This window comes from Pteropus medius, unplaced genomic scaffold (assembly GCF_902729225.1).
Source record: "Pteropus medius unplaced genomic scaffold, Ma_sr-lr_union100, whole genome shotgun sequence".
Classification (NCBI taxonomy): domain Eukaryota; kingdom Metazoa; phylum Chordata; class Mammalia; order Chiroptera; family Pteropodidae; genus Pteropus; species Pteropus medius.
Genome location: NW_024347788.1, coordinates 13,556,943 through 13,574,917, shown reverse-complemented (window position 1 = coordinate 13,574,917; position 17,975 = coordinate 13,556,943). Strand labels below are relative to the sequence as shown.

At 59.1% G+C, this 17,975-nt stretch overlaps 1 protein-coding gene across 2 annotated transcripts in view; it reads left to right on the top strand.

Annotated features, from left to right (window-relative positions):
- CLN8 (CLN8 transmembrane ER and ERGIC protein) overlaps positions 1-14,573 on the top strand; it is a 25,077-nt gene extending 10,504 nt beyond the window's left edge. For both annotated transcript variants that reach the window (XM_039877300.1, XM_039877301.1), the window contains exons 2-3: positions 5,548-6,215; positions 12,701-14,573. In XM_039877300.1, the coding sequence (XP_039733234.1) occupies positions 5,673-6,215; positions 12,701-13,024 (867 nt within the window). In that variant the 5' untranslated portion in view covers positions 5,548-5,672 and the 3' untranslated portion in view covers positions 13,025-14,573. The remainder of the gene's footprint in view (positions 1-5,547; positions 6,216-12,700) is intronic.
- The last annotated feature ends 3,402 nt before the right edge of the window (positions 14,574-17,975 follow it).

The following is a 17,975-nucleotide window of genomic DNA, read 5'->3' as shown; positions in this document are numbered from 1 at the left end:
AGGGCCGGGCCGTGGCGGCGGACGCGCGGGCGGTGACGGCCGGGCGGGGCGCGGGCTCAGGTGAGGGCGCGGGGGCGGGAGCGGGGAGCCGGGCGCGGGCGGGGCAGCCCGGGGCCTCCGCGGGGAAGCGGCGCGCGCCCTGGGACTGTCGCCGAGAGCCGCCCTTCCCCGGGCCCGGGCCGGCGCGGGCGCCACCTGCGGCGGGACGCGGGGCGGCGGGACGCGGGGCGGCGGGACGCGGGGCGGCGGGACGCGGGGCGGCGGGACGCGGGGCGGCGGGCGGGTNAGAAAAGGTTAATTTGGGTGACACAGGTGGCCCCGCAGGCACCGAGGCAGCCATAGCGCTCGGAGCCGGCGGGCGTGGCGGGCTTCGTTGTCGGGGCTTGGTCGCCTGAGCAGCTGTCAAGAGTTCTCCGCAAACAGCGCGGGCGGCCTAGCTGACTGATGGGCGGCCCGGCCCGAGTGGTGGACAGAGCCTGACCAAGCGGGTCCCGAAGAGCCGGGATGACTGACAGGGATGCGGAGATGAGCGCCCCGGGTGACTGCCGAGGGTGACACCCCGCCTGCAGTGACACCCGCAGCGACAGCCCGGCGTTATCTCTTCTGCTGGGTGCAAAGGAGCCTGCCGCCTGTATCAGTGTCGCCAGGTGGCCTGCGGCTCCGCAGACTGAACCGTCTGGGTCCCACCCCCGGTAAACTGTCATCCAACCCCCTCGGCAGGTCACCTGAGCCTTGGGGGCTTTGCTAAGCAGGAAAGCACACAACCTTTTTTTCTCTGTTTTCATTTCCAAGTTTCGGATCGGTTATCTTAAGCAAGCAGAACGTGCTGGCGTCCACAGCGGTTTGTCCCCCAGTGAACTCACAGATGCGTGTCAGAGGGCCACGGTCCTGAGGCTGCCCAGTCACACTGCAGCGCAGGGACCAGCACCCTTGTCACTCTAGGGAAGGGCCTGGTCCGTGCACTGGGACAGTGCAAGCCACAGAGTCTTATTAAAGAAAGACTGGGGTGAGGTCTGTAGCAGGTTTTTGCAAGGACAAGGACGTCCTGAAGAGAGCCAGGATGGGTCACTTCCCTCTGGGCTGCGGCGCCACCAGGGTTCCTCAACTCGAGATGAAGGGGCTGGACGCCTGGGCTTTAGACAGCACGAGCCCCACCTGTCCCTGGGGAGGGGGCGGTGACTCCAGTTGTGAATTACCCGTTGGGTCCTGCGGTGAGGGGCATGGCAGTGACTCCTGTCCCCTGTGTCACTTAGGACAAGAGGGATGTGGTTAGGGTGAGCGACCCAGTGAGAGGACAGAGGATGAGCTCTGCCACCCCCACCTGTGCTGCCTCTCTGGGGTTCCCGGCTGCACTCCCGTGGGAGCGGGCCTGGGACGCGGGGTTCAGGCAGCCCTGGGACCTCGTGGAGGGGACGCAGTGCTTGAGAGCCACAGGGAGGTCAGAGGAGGGGATGAACGAAAGGATCCGCCGTGGTCTGTTTTTGGGGTTTGCCCCGGGATCACGAGGGCGTGCTGTGTTTGTGTCTGGCTCACCCTTCATCCCTCTTAAAGGACTGGGGAGGATCCTTACCTGCTATCTGGAAGGGGGTGACTGAACCGTCCCACCTCGGAGCCATCGGGTCTAACAATGGGGACACCTTGGCAGGAGGAGGTGCCATGCAGCAGTGTCACACCTGCCTTAGGGCCTGGGCACCAGGTACTGCCCTGCCGCTCCAGGGCTCCGAGGGCAGAACATGTGCAGTGCAGGTGGCCCCCGCCCAGGCAGCTTCCGCAGGTGTGGAGGATGCGGGACAGGGCGGTGCCGAGGCCCTGTCCTCGTTCCCCCTCCCCCCACCGAGTGAGCAGCTTCCTGATGCGGGCACGTGACTGAGCCTGGGCGCTCCACGTCAGTTGGAGACTGTCATGTATTCGTGAAGATGCAGTGACCTCGTTGCGTGTGCCTGGCACGTAGCTGGCGCTTCACGTCAGTACCCAACACCCACTGTTCTGTATTTCTGTAGATGATGATTCCCACGCTCAGATATTGGGCTTCGTGTGGTTAGAGACTAACTACCAAATAGCAGAACCAAGGTCAGAACCCACTAGCTGGGCTGTTCTGAGTCCTTGGTCCTAGCACCTGGAGTGCCTCCTGCCCCCACCCCCAGACCTTCCTAAAACAGCACAGGAACTGACCGCTCCACTGGGCCAACTTGGGCAATTGTCTTAGTAACAGTCACGGGGACTCTCATCTGACGGCAGAGGCTCCACAGCAGTGAGGTGGCTGGGCCGAGAGCATGGTGATGCAGTCGTGGCGAAACGGGAACTGTAACTGGTCTCCTGTCTCGTGACCAGCTTGAGAAGCACAGGAAGGAATCTTATCAGGAGGCCACATTTTAGCAGAGGTCACGGTTTTGTGCAGAGCAGCACTTTTGATGGGTGACTGTTAAGTTCTTGATGGCAAAGCTGCTTTCTGCCCAAACGTGACGGTGCGGCTCATCTCCCGGCACTTGAGTTCACGGGAAGTCAGTCTGCCCTGTGGATGTCACAGTGCCCGGCCGGGGGCTGGGAGGTGCTGGCCGCAGAAGCAGGCTTTTCTGTGTTCTTTATGAGCCGGTCAGGTGCAGCCCAGCGAGACACAGGAGCACTCAGGAAGACAAGGTTGATTCCGTTTTCAGCTCCCGGGCGGGGGACCGCACCAGACCCCACAAGGCAGCACCAGGGTTCTGGGAGGCAGAAGACAGGAGTGGGGCGATGTGGGCCTCGGCCTCCTGGGCTCCCACGGGCAGGCAGGCCGGTGCACACTCGGGGTCGGCTGCCCTGGGTCATGCTGGGTGCTCCAGGCTACGGGGTGGTCACTGGGTGCTTGGCCTTGGTGGCTCAGAGGAGTGTCGCCTGCTGGGTGCGGGGCAGGTGGGGGAGGGCTGGCTCTGGTGGGTCGGGCCCTGTGCCGTCCGTAAGGACTGGCTCGCTGAGAGGGCCGTCTCTCCTCAGCCAGGACGGGTTTTAGGATGTCAGAGCATCATAATAATACGCAGGAAAAATGACACGTCCAGATATCCAGAGTCAAGTGCTCTTGCCAGCCTCTTACTCTCGTGTTGAACTTGACCTGTGTACACATTAATGCATAAGTGCACTCTGAGGGGCGGGTAAGCCAGGGTATTGGCGTGACATGGACAGAGAGCACGTCCTCGTCCTGGTTGGAGGGCCTGCTGGGCCTCGGTCCTGCTCTCACAGGAGCAGTCGTGTGGGCGGACACATGCGGTGGGCGCAGGGTGACGAGAGCCACCAGCACCCGGGGTGGGAGCCAGTCCTCTGCTCCCCAGTCAGCTTCACGCTCACACACAGCTGGGCGGTGGCCGAGACACAGGAGAAATACCTGTACCATGTCGCCTGTGATGACACGGCCGGCTGAGCTTCGCGAGTTCGCGGCTGGAGCAAAGGATCCTTGTGTTACAGGAGCCAGCACTTCCCGCGGAGCAGCGGCCGAGGTCCGGGTGCCGGCGTCGAGGTTCAGTGGGGCGCTGACGCCCGCGGGACGGAGGTGGAGCTGTGTGGCTCGGCCCCTCTCCAGTCCCATTGCCCTTCTCCGAGTGGGGTGCTGACGAGGGGCCCTCTCTGCGGAAACAGCCCCTGTTGCCTGGGATGCGGCAGGCGGGGGCCAGCGGGGCCCCGAAGGTGCCTTAGGCTGCCCTGCCAGGGCCGGTCTGGGGGCCCGGTCTGCGGGTCCCCACCTGGGGTTCTAGTCTGGGGACCTGGTCTGGACAATGGTTTCCGGTCTGTGAAGTGCGCGTGACTTCAGAGGTTCCTCAGTTTTGGACACTTGAGAGTCTGGTGTTTGCCGTTTCACAAACGAAACAGGCCCGGACTTAGGTAAACGTGAGCGCCGCAGCATGATTTGAAGCCTGGCCGCACCTGCCGCGGGTTCTTACCTGCGTCCCCTGTGCCTGGCTTGGAGCAGGCAGAAGCCGGGTTTGGTGGCATCAGGGTTATGCTGGACGTCAGGGGTACGTGAGCAGTGAAGCGTGCTTTAGGGTGTTGGATTCAGAGATGCAGAAACGGAGCCTGCGTCAGGGGCACGTAGCCAAGGCACTCGCCGAGTCGGGCACGTCCCCTGGTCTGGGAGGGCCTCTGGCCGAAGTGACTCTGTAGCAGGGACCCAAAGGGGGAGGGTGGGGCGGGGAAAGCAGGGCCGGGCCCAGAGGTCAGGAGATGGGGTGTGAGGGGGTCAGTCCTGTGCCACAAGCTCCAAGCTCTGAGCTCAGACCTTCGGGTCGCAGGGAGAGTGGGGGAGCAGCTCTCTGCTCCCCTCGTAGGCTGGCCACACTGCGTTCTGTGCTGCCGCGGGGACACGAGCCGGGGGACCGGTGGGCGGGCCGGAAAGTCTTCAGCACGTTGGGATGGAGCCCGACGCCTGCGCTCTGTGGGCCCCACGTTGTGCGGAGCCCAGTTGGAGGAGGCAGTGGAGGGCGTGACGAGGACGGCGTGACACGGGCAGCGGAGGGGCCGGCCGCCTCTTCCGCGGCTGCAGCGAGGTCGGACGTCTTTTAATTGGGCCAGTTTCGTGCACGAGTAAGAACGTTCACGACGCTTCGCGGGCCTTGGGCAGCCGCGTGAGTAGGGTAGGGGCGAGCGGGCGTCGGAGCAGGGACAGGTGGAGTGTGTGCGGCCCAGGCTGGGTCGCCGCGTCCGCGCTGGTGCAGGGAGGTGGAGCTGCCCTGTCAGATGCGAGAGCGAGGGGGGCGGTTCCGGTGGGGCGCCCCGTGGCCCTGACGGGCGCAGCCCTGCGGTCGCCGCCGCTGTCCTGTCCGAGGCGGCCGTGCAGGCGTGGCGGTCTCCCCCGTGGGAGCTGGTCAGCGTGCCCCTGGCATACGAGATTCTGAGGACAGAGGCCACACCGCTTGCAGATTCACAGACCAGACTGTGACTGGCTTCCTCCTCCTGTGTGGGAGGACATCCGAAAGGCATTGAGTGACGGTCACCCTGGTAGCACGCCGCGTACGTGCCAGGCCTGTTTGGGGCCGTCTGCATGCATCACGTCCGCGGCGCCCACAGCAGTGCCCCTGTGCCGCAGCAGCCCCGGGGCGGGCGGGGCTGCAGGGCTTCGAACCCCGAGTGCCGGGCCTGCCGTCTCTTCCCGGGACGGTGACCGAGGTACGGTGCCGCTGGTCAGCAGCTGTGCCACACAGACTGGGCCGAGTTCTCGTCCCATTTCTGGAAGTGAACAGCATTTACAAAGCACACATCGGGGGACTCATCCGCGTGGGCGTAGCCTGGGAATCCGAGTCGGGACCGACGGCCTGGAGGCTGGAGGCTCTTGGGACTGTGCGCTTAGGCCTTCCCGCCGCCCGGACGCCGCCCGCCCGGCCTTGATCTTACTTTCTTTCTCCTGTCCGACTGCCCGAGCGATGGATGTTTTCTTGCCTGTTCACGCGTCTTTGGATCTGCGTCAGGAGGAGGCAGAGCATTTTTAGAAGTATTCTTTATTGCAACGCCATCGTGGTCCTGGGGGCGTGTTGTGTCCTGGCTTCAGTTCCGTCAACATGACGTGACTTATCTTTTCTTCTTCAGGTTGAAGATGGCTGCGTGACAACCCTGGAGACTGTCGCCCGGACTTTGTTTTCTCGGACACGACCCGGTGTGGGCCCAAAGCCCCGTGTTGGCCGTGGGGCGCCTTTGCTGTACAACCCAGGACGATGGCTCTTGCGAGTGGTACAGGGGCCTCAGAGAGCATTTTCGATCTGGACTACGCTTCCTGGAAGGTCCGCGTGACGCTGGTGGGCGCTGGCTTTGTCTTCTATCTGGGCGTCTTCGTCGTCTGCCACCAGCTGTCGTCCTCCCTGAATGCCACGTACCGTTCTCTGGTGGCCAAGGAGAAGGTCTTCTGGAATCTGGCGGCCACCCGCGCCGTCTTCGGTGTGCAGAGCAGCGCCGCGGGCCTGTGGGCCCTGCTGGTGGACCCCGTCCTGCAGGCCGATAAAGCGTGCGGCCAGCAGAGCTGGTCCTGGTTTCACATCGCCACGGCAACCGGGTTCTTCTTCTTTGAAAATGTGGCGGTCCACCTGTCCAACTCCCTCTTCCGGACTTTTGACTGGTTTTTGGTCGTCCACCACCTCTTCGCCTTCCTTGGGTTCCTCGGCATAGTGATCAATCTCAAAGCCGGCCACTATCTCGCCATGACCACCTTGCTCCTGGAGATGAGCACCCCGTTCACCTGCATCTCCTGGATGCTCTTAAAGGTGAGTGCACTCTGCAGGCCGGGGAGTCCATGGGCGCTTCCGCCCTCGGCAGCAGGAGCTGAGAGCTGGCGGGGCAGCGCAGGGCGCCCTCCCCATGTCCTGCGTGCCTGACTGCGCGTTGTGGGCAGTGAAGTCATCAGCCGACTGAGTTACGGCCTACAACATCGGGGACAAACTCACGTGGGCCGAATTCGGTTTTGTTAATTTTAAATAACTCTTTGGGCCGCTGGCTCCGTCACCCTAGGGGAGTGTAGCAAGGGCTCTCACCCTAGTCGGTGGCAGGAAACTCAGTGGCTCCTCTGACTCAGCAAGCAGTGTCTGAGCCTTTGGAAGCCTGATTTTTTTTTTGTTCTTTAAATGCTTTTTTAAAAATTGAAGTCGTATACATGTCTGCATACGTATCTCTTAAAAACTGTGTTACGCTACTTTGTACTCAACCGGAGACCCACCCTCTCCGGCAGCTCTTCAGTGCCCGACGCAGTGCCGTTGGCTGTGGGCCGCTGTCACACGCGGGTCCCCAGAGCTCACTCTTCTTTGGCTGAGACGTCTGGCCTGGCGGTTAGGGTCTCCCTGGCCCCCTCCCCTCCGGCCCCGTCCCACCCCCCCGCCCTTCGCCTCTGTGAGCTAGATCTGGGCGGGCCCTCAGGTGCGGCCGACACGCAGTGTCAACCCTCTGTGACAGCTCGTTTCTCTCAGCGTCGCGTCCTCAGGGTGCATCCGTGTTGTGGATTGTAGAACCTTCTCTCTTCAGGCCACATGGTTTGTCACTACACACCACCTGCTTGTCCGCCACGCGCGTTCAGGCCGTCTGCACATCTCGGCTGTTGGACGATGCTGCAGTGGGCGTGGGGGCGCGAGTGACACTCCAAGGTCCTGGATTCAGTGACCGTGGGTCAGTACCCAGAGGCGGGGTTACTGCGCCATGCGGCAAAAATCTCTGCTGTTCCCACCGCAGCTGCTGCTTCCATTCCCACCCCCGGGGCCGGCGCTCCAGGTTCTCCGCGTCCTCGGCGACGCTTGTCTGGTGTTTTCGACGATGCCATCCTGGCAGGTGTGAGGCGATATCTCATTTGGCTTTTGATTTGCATTTCTCTGATGACTAGTGGCTTTAAGCATTTTTCATGTAGTCGTGGCCATGTGAATGTCTTCTCTGGAAATCTGCGTTTTCAACTCCTTAGTCCATTTTTTGATCAGATTCTTTCCTCTTTCGATATGGAGTTGAAGTTCGTCATGTACGTTGGGGATGAGTCTCTCCCCCGATGTGTGATTTGCAGCCTCTTCCTCTCACCTGCGGTTTGCCTGTGCCCTGATTCGGTGGTTTTCTTTCGCTCTGCAGAGTTTTCCAGTTTGATGTTGACCAGTTGTTTACTTTTGTTTCTGTTGTTTGTGCTCTTGGTGTTACAGATATGAAATCATATCTAAGACCAATGTCACGAAACTTTTTCCTTGTTTTCTTCTGGGAGTTTTACAGTTTTGGGTCTTAATGTTCGAATCATCAGTTGATTCTGAGTTGACTTTTGTGTGTGGTATGAGATACAGGTTTAATTTCATTCTTTTGCATGTGACTGTCCAGTTTTCCCAGTGCCATTTTTTGAAGAGACTGTCCTTTTCCCTTTGTATATTCTTGACTCCTTTGTCCTGAATTAACTGACCATATGCGTATGTGGATTTATTTCTGGGTCTCGATTCTGTTCCATCGGTCTGTATGTCTGTCTGCATGTCAGTGCCATGCTGTTTTGTTTACTATAATTTTGTCATATGTTTGAAATCAGGACATGTGATGCTTTTAACTTTATTTTTTCTCAATTTTGATATGGCTGTTTGTGGTTTCCTATGAATTTTAGAATTATTTTTTTTTATTTCTGAAAGTACTGTTGGGATTTTGCTAGAGAGAGCATTAATCTGTGGATGGCTTTGGCGAACCTCCTTGGTGAATTTTTCAGTTTAGTTATTGTGTTCTTCAGCTCCTTGAATTCTGTTTGGTACTTTTTAAAAACGATTTCTGTCTCTGTTGAAATTCTCAGTTTGTTAATGCCTTGTTCTCTTGACTTCAGTGAGCATCTTTACGACATGATTTTAGCTCTGCTGGGTGAATCGTGCAGCTGTTTTATTAGAGTCTCTTCCTGGGATGTTTCTCGTTCCTCTGTCCAGAACATCTTTGAGTCTTCGTTTTCCCTGACTCTGTGTTGGTGTCTCTGCGTGAGGCAGAGAAGCACCTGCTCCAGTCTTCACATCCTGTCCTGGTACCGCAGACATCCGCTAGCCGGCTCGGCCAGCATCCTGGAGGTCGTCAGCCCCCTCCCTCCCCAGGGAGGCGGGCTGCACCAGCTCGCTCAGCCTAGCTGGGGGTGGCACAGAGCAGTGGTGTCTGCCAGCCCAGGTCTGTTCCCCACTGGGCAGCCAGGCTGTGGCCGGCCTGCCCCAGCTCCAGGACTGACAAGACAGGAGGCCTTCCTCTGGGAACGCCTCGGAAGAGTTGGGCTGGGCGCTGGACTCACGAACCGGCTCCTCCGTCTGCTGGGTGGAGGTGGGAGCCCTACCTGGCCGGGGCCCCTGGCGAGTCTGCTGTCACACTGTCCTGCGGCGCGGGGGCCTGACCTGGTCTGCGATTTCTCACAAAGGGTCCGAGTGTGCGTTGTCGCTGGTTCGGGGTGTCCGGAGGGATGTCTTGCTGACGTCCGTCACCCACCGTGTTCGTTTGCTTGGCTTTTGTTTTGGAATAGGTCATGTCACGAGCAGTTAGACGTGTTGGGACCTGGCGTCACTGTTTATCTAGAACCTGTTTCCTTTAGGTTTTTAAAAGTATCATTTTTTAAATGTATATCTTTATACAATCTTCATTCTCATTTTGATGTCAAAATGTTCTTCATGTTAAAGTTCTTAAAGTCGCGTTTTCAGCACAGATTTCTGCCATCTTTCATGACACGTTCGCAGGGTGTTTTCACTTGAAACCTTAGTGTCACCACTAAGTCAAGACAGGTCCATACCGCAGAGTGGTGGCTTGTTCTTATAACTGCCTTCTTGAATTTGATTCTGAAAGATTGTTTAGAATTGATAATAAATGAATTACACTGGACTCAAACGACTAAGTCAAATTCATCCATAAAGAGACCAGCCCCTGCTGTAAATCAGGTGATGGTAAACGGCCACTCACATTCGCACTGCGCCCTGCCACCCACCGGCCCCCAGGGCCGCACGTGTAGCCTGAGCACATGTGGCATCGCAGGTTGTGTTCCTGTGCCATGGCTCCCCGAGCGTTTGGTGACGTCAATACAAACGTTTTAGTGCCCGAGTAAGACCGAAGAACACTCAATGCTCAAGCTTTCTGTTTTCTAAAAGCGTAATTACTATACGAGTAAACACTCGTGTTTCTGGTGTGAGTAGTAATAATTAAAACCACTTTTAGTGAGGAAAATAATGGAAAATTGGCCAAAATTTCTCCTAGAAAGGTAGTATGCATTTATACTCCCACCAGAGGTATGGAAAGGTCCTATTTCTGCAACTTCAACATTAGCTATGATCAATCTTTGTAATTGTTGCCAATCTAAGTAAAAAAGAAAATTGAGTTTTTATTTATTTGGTTGTATTACACTTTTTCATGTTTGACATTCCTATTTGTTTTATAAATTGCTTTGCTCATTTTTTTTTCTAGTGAGGATTAATTAGCCTTTTATTTTGTGCGAGTTTATTTGGTGATTTGTAAAAACATTAAAAATAGTCTGTTATTTGTCAACTATTTTGCCACGCAATCTTTAAATTTTTCTCTGCTGTTCGGAAACTGTTTTATGTAGTCGGACCTATCAGTTTTCACGCGTACGAGTCGTGATTCAGTCGTGTTTACGTGCCCTCGCCCACACAGTGATGGCGAAACCATTTCCCTGTGGCCCTTCCTAGCATTTTTGTGGTTTTCTTTTTCTTTCAGGCATTGATATTTGATCCATTCGAAAATTATTTTTAAGTGAACTGGGATGTCAGCTCCAGCTAATTCCCCAGGAGTTAGCCAGTGGTCCGGATACAGTCACTGTCCCCTCTGATCTGAGTGACCAGGATCAGTGTTTCCTGTGTTTTTATTTATTTACGCATTTTATGTTTACTGGTACCACCTCTTACAGTTCTGCTGTGGCACACGTCATTATTTGGTAAGGCACATCGTGGTCCTTTTCAAATCTTTCTCATCCCTTGTAGATTTACTCTGCAGCTTTGAACTAATTTTGTTCAGTTGGTGAAAATGGTAACGTGTCCCATCCAAGGACATAACGTGCCCGTCTCCACCCGGGGCGTCTTCAGAGTTCCTCCGCATTAGTGGCCGCCGGGACTGAGCCGCTCACACACCGCTAGGGGTCAGGGCAGTGCCCATCAGAGCCACGGGGAGGTGCACTGGCAGCTGTCCCAACAGCCTCGCCCGGAAGACCGGGAGTCAGCGCGTGCGCGCGGGCGGGCCTGAGTCGGGCCGGCGCAGTGGGGAATGGCAGAGGCGCGGACACCACCTGAGTCCATTCATGGCAGAGGTGGCTCATGCATCCAGTGGGATGTCATTCGGCCATTGAAAGAAGGAAATTCTGCCATTTGCAAGAGCGTGGATGGACCCGGTGGGTATTATGTCACGTGATTGAGTCAGAATGACAACTGCTGAATGAGGTCGCTTATACGCGGATTCTGAAAAAAGACGAACCTTTAGATAAGGAGAACAGCGTGGTCGTTGCCGGGGTTGGGGGACAGTGAGGATGAAGGAAGTCACAAGGTGCAGACTTCCAGTTATGAAATCAGTGACTTAACGTGTGACTTAAGTTCTGTAACTTGTGAGTTTTGATTGCAAAGTGACGTGACTGCACGGCGGCGGACGTCACTGACACTCGCAGCAGTCACTCTGCAGCGCAGACGGCTCGCGGCCTGCGTGGACAGCCGCGTGATGCCACATCGTTCCGTACAAACTGGACTTTGAATTTTGATCATTTCGGGCCAGTGCCACGCGTACGACGCTCTCAGGTGACACTGGGCAGTGGCAGCCCCCGTCAGCCAGGCGGTCGCAAGGGGAGGTGCGTGTGTTCCCCGCGCACGTGCGCTGCCGGCGTGCCTGGGTGTTGTTGGGAGCCCCGGGCGGGCGAGGCTAAGCTGTGGTGCCAGCGGCATCCGTGCGTCCCGGCTGACGCTGGCCTTAGCAGAACGCAGCCCATGTGCCTGGAGGCGAGGCGCATGCCGCGGCCTGACGCGTCCTCTGCACCTGGGGCAGGCCGAAGGCTGGCTGCGTCTGTGACAGCCAGCCGCACTCCTCAGGGGCCGGTGCCCAGCGCAAGCCGGAGCCAGTCCCGCCCACACAGGCCGGGCGCAGGCCACAGCGTCACCGACACCGAGCGTCCGCCCCCTGCACCGTCAGCCACACCGTCTCTCGTCCCCACCTGTCTTCGTGCGTGTGTCTCGTCCAGACCTGGAAGGGCTGGCACACCTGGACTCGTTAACGTCGGAGCTGCACAGAGGAGGCGGGGCGCTTCCGTGGGCTGCCGCAGCTCACTTGCTGTCACCGGTGCTAGAAGCGCGTGTGGGCCCGCCACGTGCTTCGTGTTCCCGTTTTGCTTACGCATTTTTAAGGCGGTCTCTACGTCACTGGTTCTTGTTTCCCTTGCTCAGAGCCGTGCGTGCGTGTTCTGTGCCAACATAAAGTTAATCGCAGTCACTCTCGGGGCGCTTTGCTGTGTCCCCTTCGCGGCCGGGCAGTGCAGCTTGAGTAAAGCTCAGCCCCTCGCCGGACCTCAGGATGGTCCCTTCGTGCCTGTGCCTCTCTCTCCAAGGACGACTTCTTTCTGCAAGTGCAATGCGGTGTCCCATCGTGGGAGGGGACGCCATGCTATGGAACTGCTGAGGAAGGTTTTGCAGCTTGAGTTTGGCAGAGAGGAGACCGAAGAGCAGAGTCCGCACGCTCCCTGGTCCAGAGTGGCCCGCTGGCCTGGGGCCGGACTGTCCTGGGGCTGGACTGGCCTGGGGCCGGACTGGCCTAGGGCCCGCTGGCCTGGGGCTGACGAGGTCCCTGCCATGAGGTCACCACTTTGTGCCCACAGTCTGGTATGTACCATCTTCAAGTTGGAAACTAGTTTTAAAGTACATTTAGAATAATTTTAAGTCAAATTCACTTCGGCTCGTGTCCAAGGACCACTGGGATGAAGGTATGAAAAACCGCACAAACCAGGGAGCGTATCTCGTCCTCAGCTGCTCTGTTCTGAGCCACTTTCTGCCGTCGCGGTCTGGGAGCTCGGCGCCGAGACCAGCACGTGCTCTGTGTGTTCTCGCCAGCACCGCCTGTTTACTGACCACGTGCGAGATCCAGGCAGAGAGGAGAAAGGCTGAGTCTCGCCCTGAAGCTCGAGCAGATCCAGTGTCGGGGTGGGGGCTCCTCCAGCAGCGGCGTGAGGGGGACCTTGGCAGGGCATCGCTGGGCGGGGCGAGGGCGCTCTGGTGGCCGTGTTGACAGTGCATCTCTTTTGTCCCCACAGGCTGGCTGGTCCGACTCCCTGCTCTGGAAGGCGAATCAGTGGCTGATGGTCCACATGTTCCACTGCCGCATGGTCCTGACCTACCACATGTGGTGGGTGTGCCTGCGGCACTGGGCCGGCCTGGCGGCCAGCCTGCACCCACCCCACCTGGCGCTCTTCGTGTGCGGCCTGGGCCTCCTGACCCTGCTCATCAACCCCTATTGGACCCACAAGAAGACTCAGCAGCTCCTCAGTCCGGTGGACTGGAACTTCGCCCCACCAGAACCCAAAGGTGGCCGGTCCGATGGGACCAGCGGCCAGGCGCTCCAGAAGAAGGGGCAGTAGCTGCTGCGGACCAGGTGCATGTGGGACCCGGGCCTGCCGGCGACGGCCTCGCGGCGAGGGCCAGTGGGCGCTGTGCCCGGCACCGTCCCCGAGCAACACTGATCTGTGTCACGCCGTTCATCTCTAAGTGGCCCTGAAGTATCTCAGAGGCCTCGATGTGCCTCGAGGAGCAGATTTTTGCCTTCCTCCTTCCGTGGTCTCTCGTGGCTCATTTCCGCGAGCCCCCCAGGCCATCCGTGCCCATCATCGGGAGATGGGCTCTGTGGGGCGCCGGCCTCGCAGGCTGCTGGGAGGCGGCTTCGCGGGAGTGCAGGCGTGCCTCTCTCTTGCCCTCGGCCTCAGTGCGCCCCACAGAGGAAGGCACGAGTCTCCGCTGGCAGAGAGTCCGACTCGCTTTTTCGGGGCCGGCTTCGCCGCGGCGGTCTGGAGCTGGGCCTGCACGCCCCTGAGGCCGGCACGAGAAGGGCCTTTGTGTGGCAGAGGCTGTGTGGGGGGCGTGCTCAGGCCGCGTTCTAGTCACACGGTCAACATTTTGTGTCTTACTCGAAACTTGTATTCTTTTTGGTTGGAAACAATTGCCCTGTTTCCAACAATGTTCTGTTACGTTGTTAAAATTTCTCGAGGTATGAAATTCACGACCAACCGCGCAGCAGTGCCATCTAGTGGCACAGCGGCATGAAGACATCATGTGGGGACAGACCCTTGGAATGTCCTGACCCCATGTGAATGTGGGATGGTAGTTGAGGTTAAATCTTGTGAGATTTCCTTTTTAATCAAAGAAGCTGAATTAAAACAAGAATTTCCTATTCCTGTTGTATTAACTCAAATGACAAAATGAGGTCAATATGTAGTAATCAGAATTGTCTAGATTTTAGAGCCATTTCAAATTGACTAAGTGCCAGCAGGTGCTCAACTTAGACCCCGATTCTCGCTTGGTTTGCTCTGTAGACTTTAAGACGACATAGTGACCGATTTCTCTATGAGCTGGCGGCCCCTTGGGCGCGTGGCTGCCAAGCCCCGACGTCCCTGGACTGTCAGGAAGCGGCCCTCGGGGCGGGCGTTGACCCCTGTCCCCAGCTGCCTGACACTGAGCCCCAGGGAACATCATTCTCACTGTCGTGCCCAGGTGTAGTCTGTACACTAACCCAGCAGTGTTACTGACACATGTCCATTTTATTCTTGCTACGAGTATGCAATTAAAATCAAAAGTTTATTTTTAGGGAGAGCACCTTTGAACTGTTTGCAAAAAACGTGTTCATTGGTGGCGAAAATCATGTAGGACTCACAACTGTCATGTGGCACGGAGCTCTCAACTGTGGTCTCCTTACGGGTGCTCTGACTTTATAGTGTTTAGCTCAAGATGTGCAATCCCTATTTATCTCATTGTTACAAGTGATTTAAGCTTTAACGATGCCGAGCAGACCACGTTCTGCCGGATGACTGAGACGCCGTCTCCCTGTGGCCTGCACGTCCCCTGGGCTGTGGCAGCGGGGGGAGCAGCTGTGTCCTGCCAGACAGATGTGTAATAAAGTCACTGATGTTGACCGAGCCCGAACGGTGTCAGTTCCTGTCTCCACCGTCTGTCTCGCAGACACAAAGCACAGTGGATCTGCACGTGTTCGCAGGTCACTCAAACGTGTGAAACTTCTAGATTAATTCTCATCCGGCCTTCGCTAGGACCTGGACCGTCCCCGGGCTCCTGCCCATCCCAGGTCTCAGTGAAGACGTTTGCAGAGTCTGCGCGCCCTGGGACACGTCGGCTGGCCCGCGCCCACACACTCTGCCCGGGAGGACCACGAAGGCAAGGCTGCATGAGGCCTCGTGGCCCGGACCCACGCGCCTGTCCTGCCGGGGACGGCGCTGCTCCCAGGGGGCCTGCTCTCGCTAGCTCCTCACCTGGCCCCGGTCACCACCCCCGCCGTGGGCTTGGATGGCAGGAGGGACACCAGCATGTGGACATGGCGCTCCAGAGCCGCAGCCATGCGAGCAGAGTGGCCGGTCCCGCGGCGGCCTGCTGTGCACCATGCTGCCAGCACGGGCACGATGTCTCACACACTGTCTGCCGTGAGTCAATGCCAGATGGGAGGGCTCACGTGAAAGTCAGAAATGCCGGAGCTTCTTGAAGAATGGGGACATTTGGTGGCAACACCAGCCCTAGTTGCCTCCTGGTCTAGACAGGGTCCTTGGGGCCACCCCCTGGTATGGGGGTCAGCGTCACCCCCTGGCCCGGGGTGCCTAGCTGGGACGTGGGCTGTGCAGCTTGACTGGGCTGGAGGCCAGGCGCCGGGTGCTGTCGCTTGGCGCCGTGCTTCCTGTGTCCTGGAGCATGCCCTCTGCTCTGTGGGGCTTGTGCATGTGTTTCAAAGCAGGTGAGCCGGTGGGAAGGTAGGGAGAGTCTAGGGAAGGGACAGAGTGCTCCCAGTGGAGCGAAGCATGTCCTCCAGCCCTGCGCCCTGCAGGCCGGGGGCAGTGGGGCCTGGGTGCCTCTCTGCTCCCATGACCTCAGGGCACAGCTGACCTTGGGCGGACGCTGCAGGCTCGCTGCCAGAGCACAGTGAAGCGAGGCTCGTGGTCCTGCCTCTTTGCCGATGGAGGGTCTGGCCTCCGGTCTGGCCTCCGGTCTGGCCTCCGGTCTGAGCGGCCGGCTGTGGTCACGGACTCTCTGCTGCAGGCTGGGGCATTGTCTGCGGAGGGCGGGAGCCTGGGGGTCCTCGCCGACAACTCCGATTCACAGCAGTGACTTGCCGGTTGGTGACACAGCTGTAAGTAGCCACGTGTGGGCTTGGGCTCGCTTTCGGGGTTCAGGGAGGCTCATACACGAGCGTCCAGCACGAGCGTGGAAACGCTCTGGCTGGTCCCCGTCTGGCCAAGTCAGCCAGATGTGGCCCAGAACCCCGGGAGTGGCCTGCGTCCCTCTGCCTCCCACCCAGCTCCAGCTGCTCGGTGGTACCTCTGTAGGGGCTGGAGGAATGTGTGTTGCGCTGGGGGTGCTTCCCAAGAAGGGGCAGACAGGGAGCTGCACCCCTCAGTCAAGGGCACCCAGCAAAGCTGGTGGCCACAGTGACATTCTGGGAGGAGAACTGAGGTCCCTGAACATGGCCTGGCTGGAAGGGCCTCTGCCCGCGGACGCTGGCGGGAGGCTGGGGAGGCGGCCGTCGGGTCGCTAAGCCTTTTCTTGGCACCAGAGGGGTCGGCGTCTGCGTCTCTGCAGGTTTTTCGGGAACATCGAGGTCCCCATTCAGAGTACCCAGGTGTCGTACCAAGTGAAAACCTGCCTGTCACTCCGTGTGGACCTCACGCAGGTAGAAGTCAATGCAGAACCTGCCCTGTCTGTGTGCGTGCACAGGTGTGCACAGGTGTGTTGGCTGTGCCGTCCCGGGTTCCTGCCCCACTCTGGGCCACGTGGTGTGAGTTCAGTCTAGCGTCCAGCTCAAAAATGGAGGCGGGTCGGGGGGCACCAGTTAGACACACTGGGCGTGTGCGAGCACGTACCCCTGCACTGTGCTTCAGCAGCTCATAGAATGAGGGGTGCAGAGCTGGGCCGGCCATCACCTTGAGGGTATGGTACAAGATGTGAACTTGGGGGTGACAGACACGTAGACCCTAGCGGGATTCCGGCTCACCGCACCTGAAGGCTCCACACTCCAGGCAGGGGAGGGGGCTGACTCCGCTGGGGGGCCAAGGGAAGAGGAGAAGGGGGGGTCCAGCAGAAGGGCCCAGCAGGACAGTGACGTGACGGCCTGAGGCCAGAGCTTGGGGGAGCCCGGCTAGAACAGGGCAGGAGAGATGCCGCCCGGCTCCGCTCCAGCCCACTTCCGCCACCAGCACTCACCCCGCCTGTCTCTTGCCCTTGACCGCAAGCCGGCCGTGTGTCCAGACTCCTAGTCCCAGCCCCTGGATCCCAAACTCTGACGCCTCCCGTGGGGCTGTGGACGGGCCCAGGCCCAGAGACCTTCCTGCACGAGCTCCAGCTCCCTTTGGAAGACGCCAGCTTTGTTAGCTGACCCGAGTGTGATGTTGTCACATAACGTAGTCCCGGCCCTGCCCATTATCCTGAACCAGCTCGTGCCCCGTGCCTGCCCCCCAGGTGGCCTTCACAGTCCCTCCAGGCCCCAGGGGACTGGCCTCGCCTCACCCAGGCTGCTCACCCAGCCTGATCCTCTGCCACAGGCGGGGCTTGCCCAGCACGCCTGGCCCACCCCCCTGAGCCCCAAGGGGGCTCCTCCCCATCCGGCACTGGGGGGATCCCAGGGCCCTGCCGCTGCCGTGTGTCTTCCTGTGACTGTCGGTAGTTTCCGCTCTGGGCGCCTGGACGGGCCGCGAGACTGCTGTCCCAGGCCTGCCCATCACGGAGACAGTCCCCGGAGACCAGCCCCCAGGGAGCCCGAGTCTGTAGCGTCAGGCTCCGGATGAAGTGTGGAGTGAGGGTTCTCCCCGCCAGGCGGTGAGCCACATGTCCGTGAGGCCGTCCAGCCGCGCCCCGCAGCCAGGCTGCAGGCCTCAGGTCATCACAGCGGGAGAGTCACCTGTCTCTCCCGAGCTGGGGAAACCCACATGGGCGCACGCACCTCAGCATCGAATCAGCCGCTGCCTTTTAGACTGTGCGTTCAGGGAAGGACCTGTGTCTAACAATGAGACCCTCGCCCTGGACACGCAACGTGGAAGCCGGGCACGGGAACCACACCCGGTTCTCCATGTCACGAACACCGCCAGGTGGCCGCCACGCAATGGGCTCAGCCACTGGGCCAGGGTCTTCTTCGTGAGCTGCGGCTGGTCCTGACGGTGCTGAGCTGCTGGAAATGCCCAGCCTTCTCCTCCCAGCCACCGCAGGAAGACGGGCTGGTGACGGCACATGGGCTGGTGACAGCACACGGGCTAGTTGGTGACGGCACACGGGCTGGTGACGGCACATAGGCTCAGCTGGGTGCTCAGTGAGGGTCTGTTGACAGAC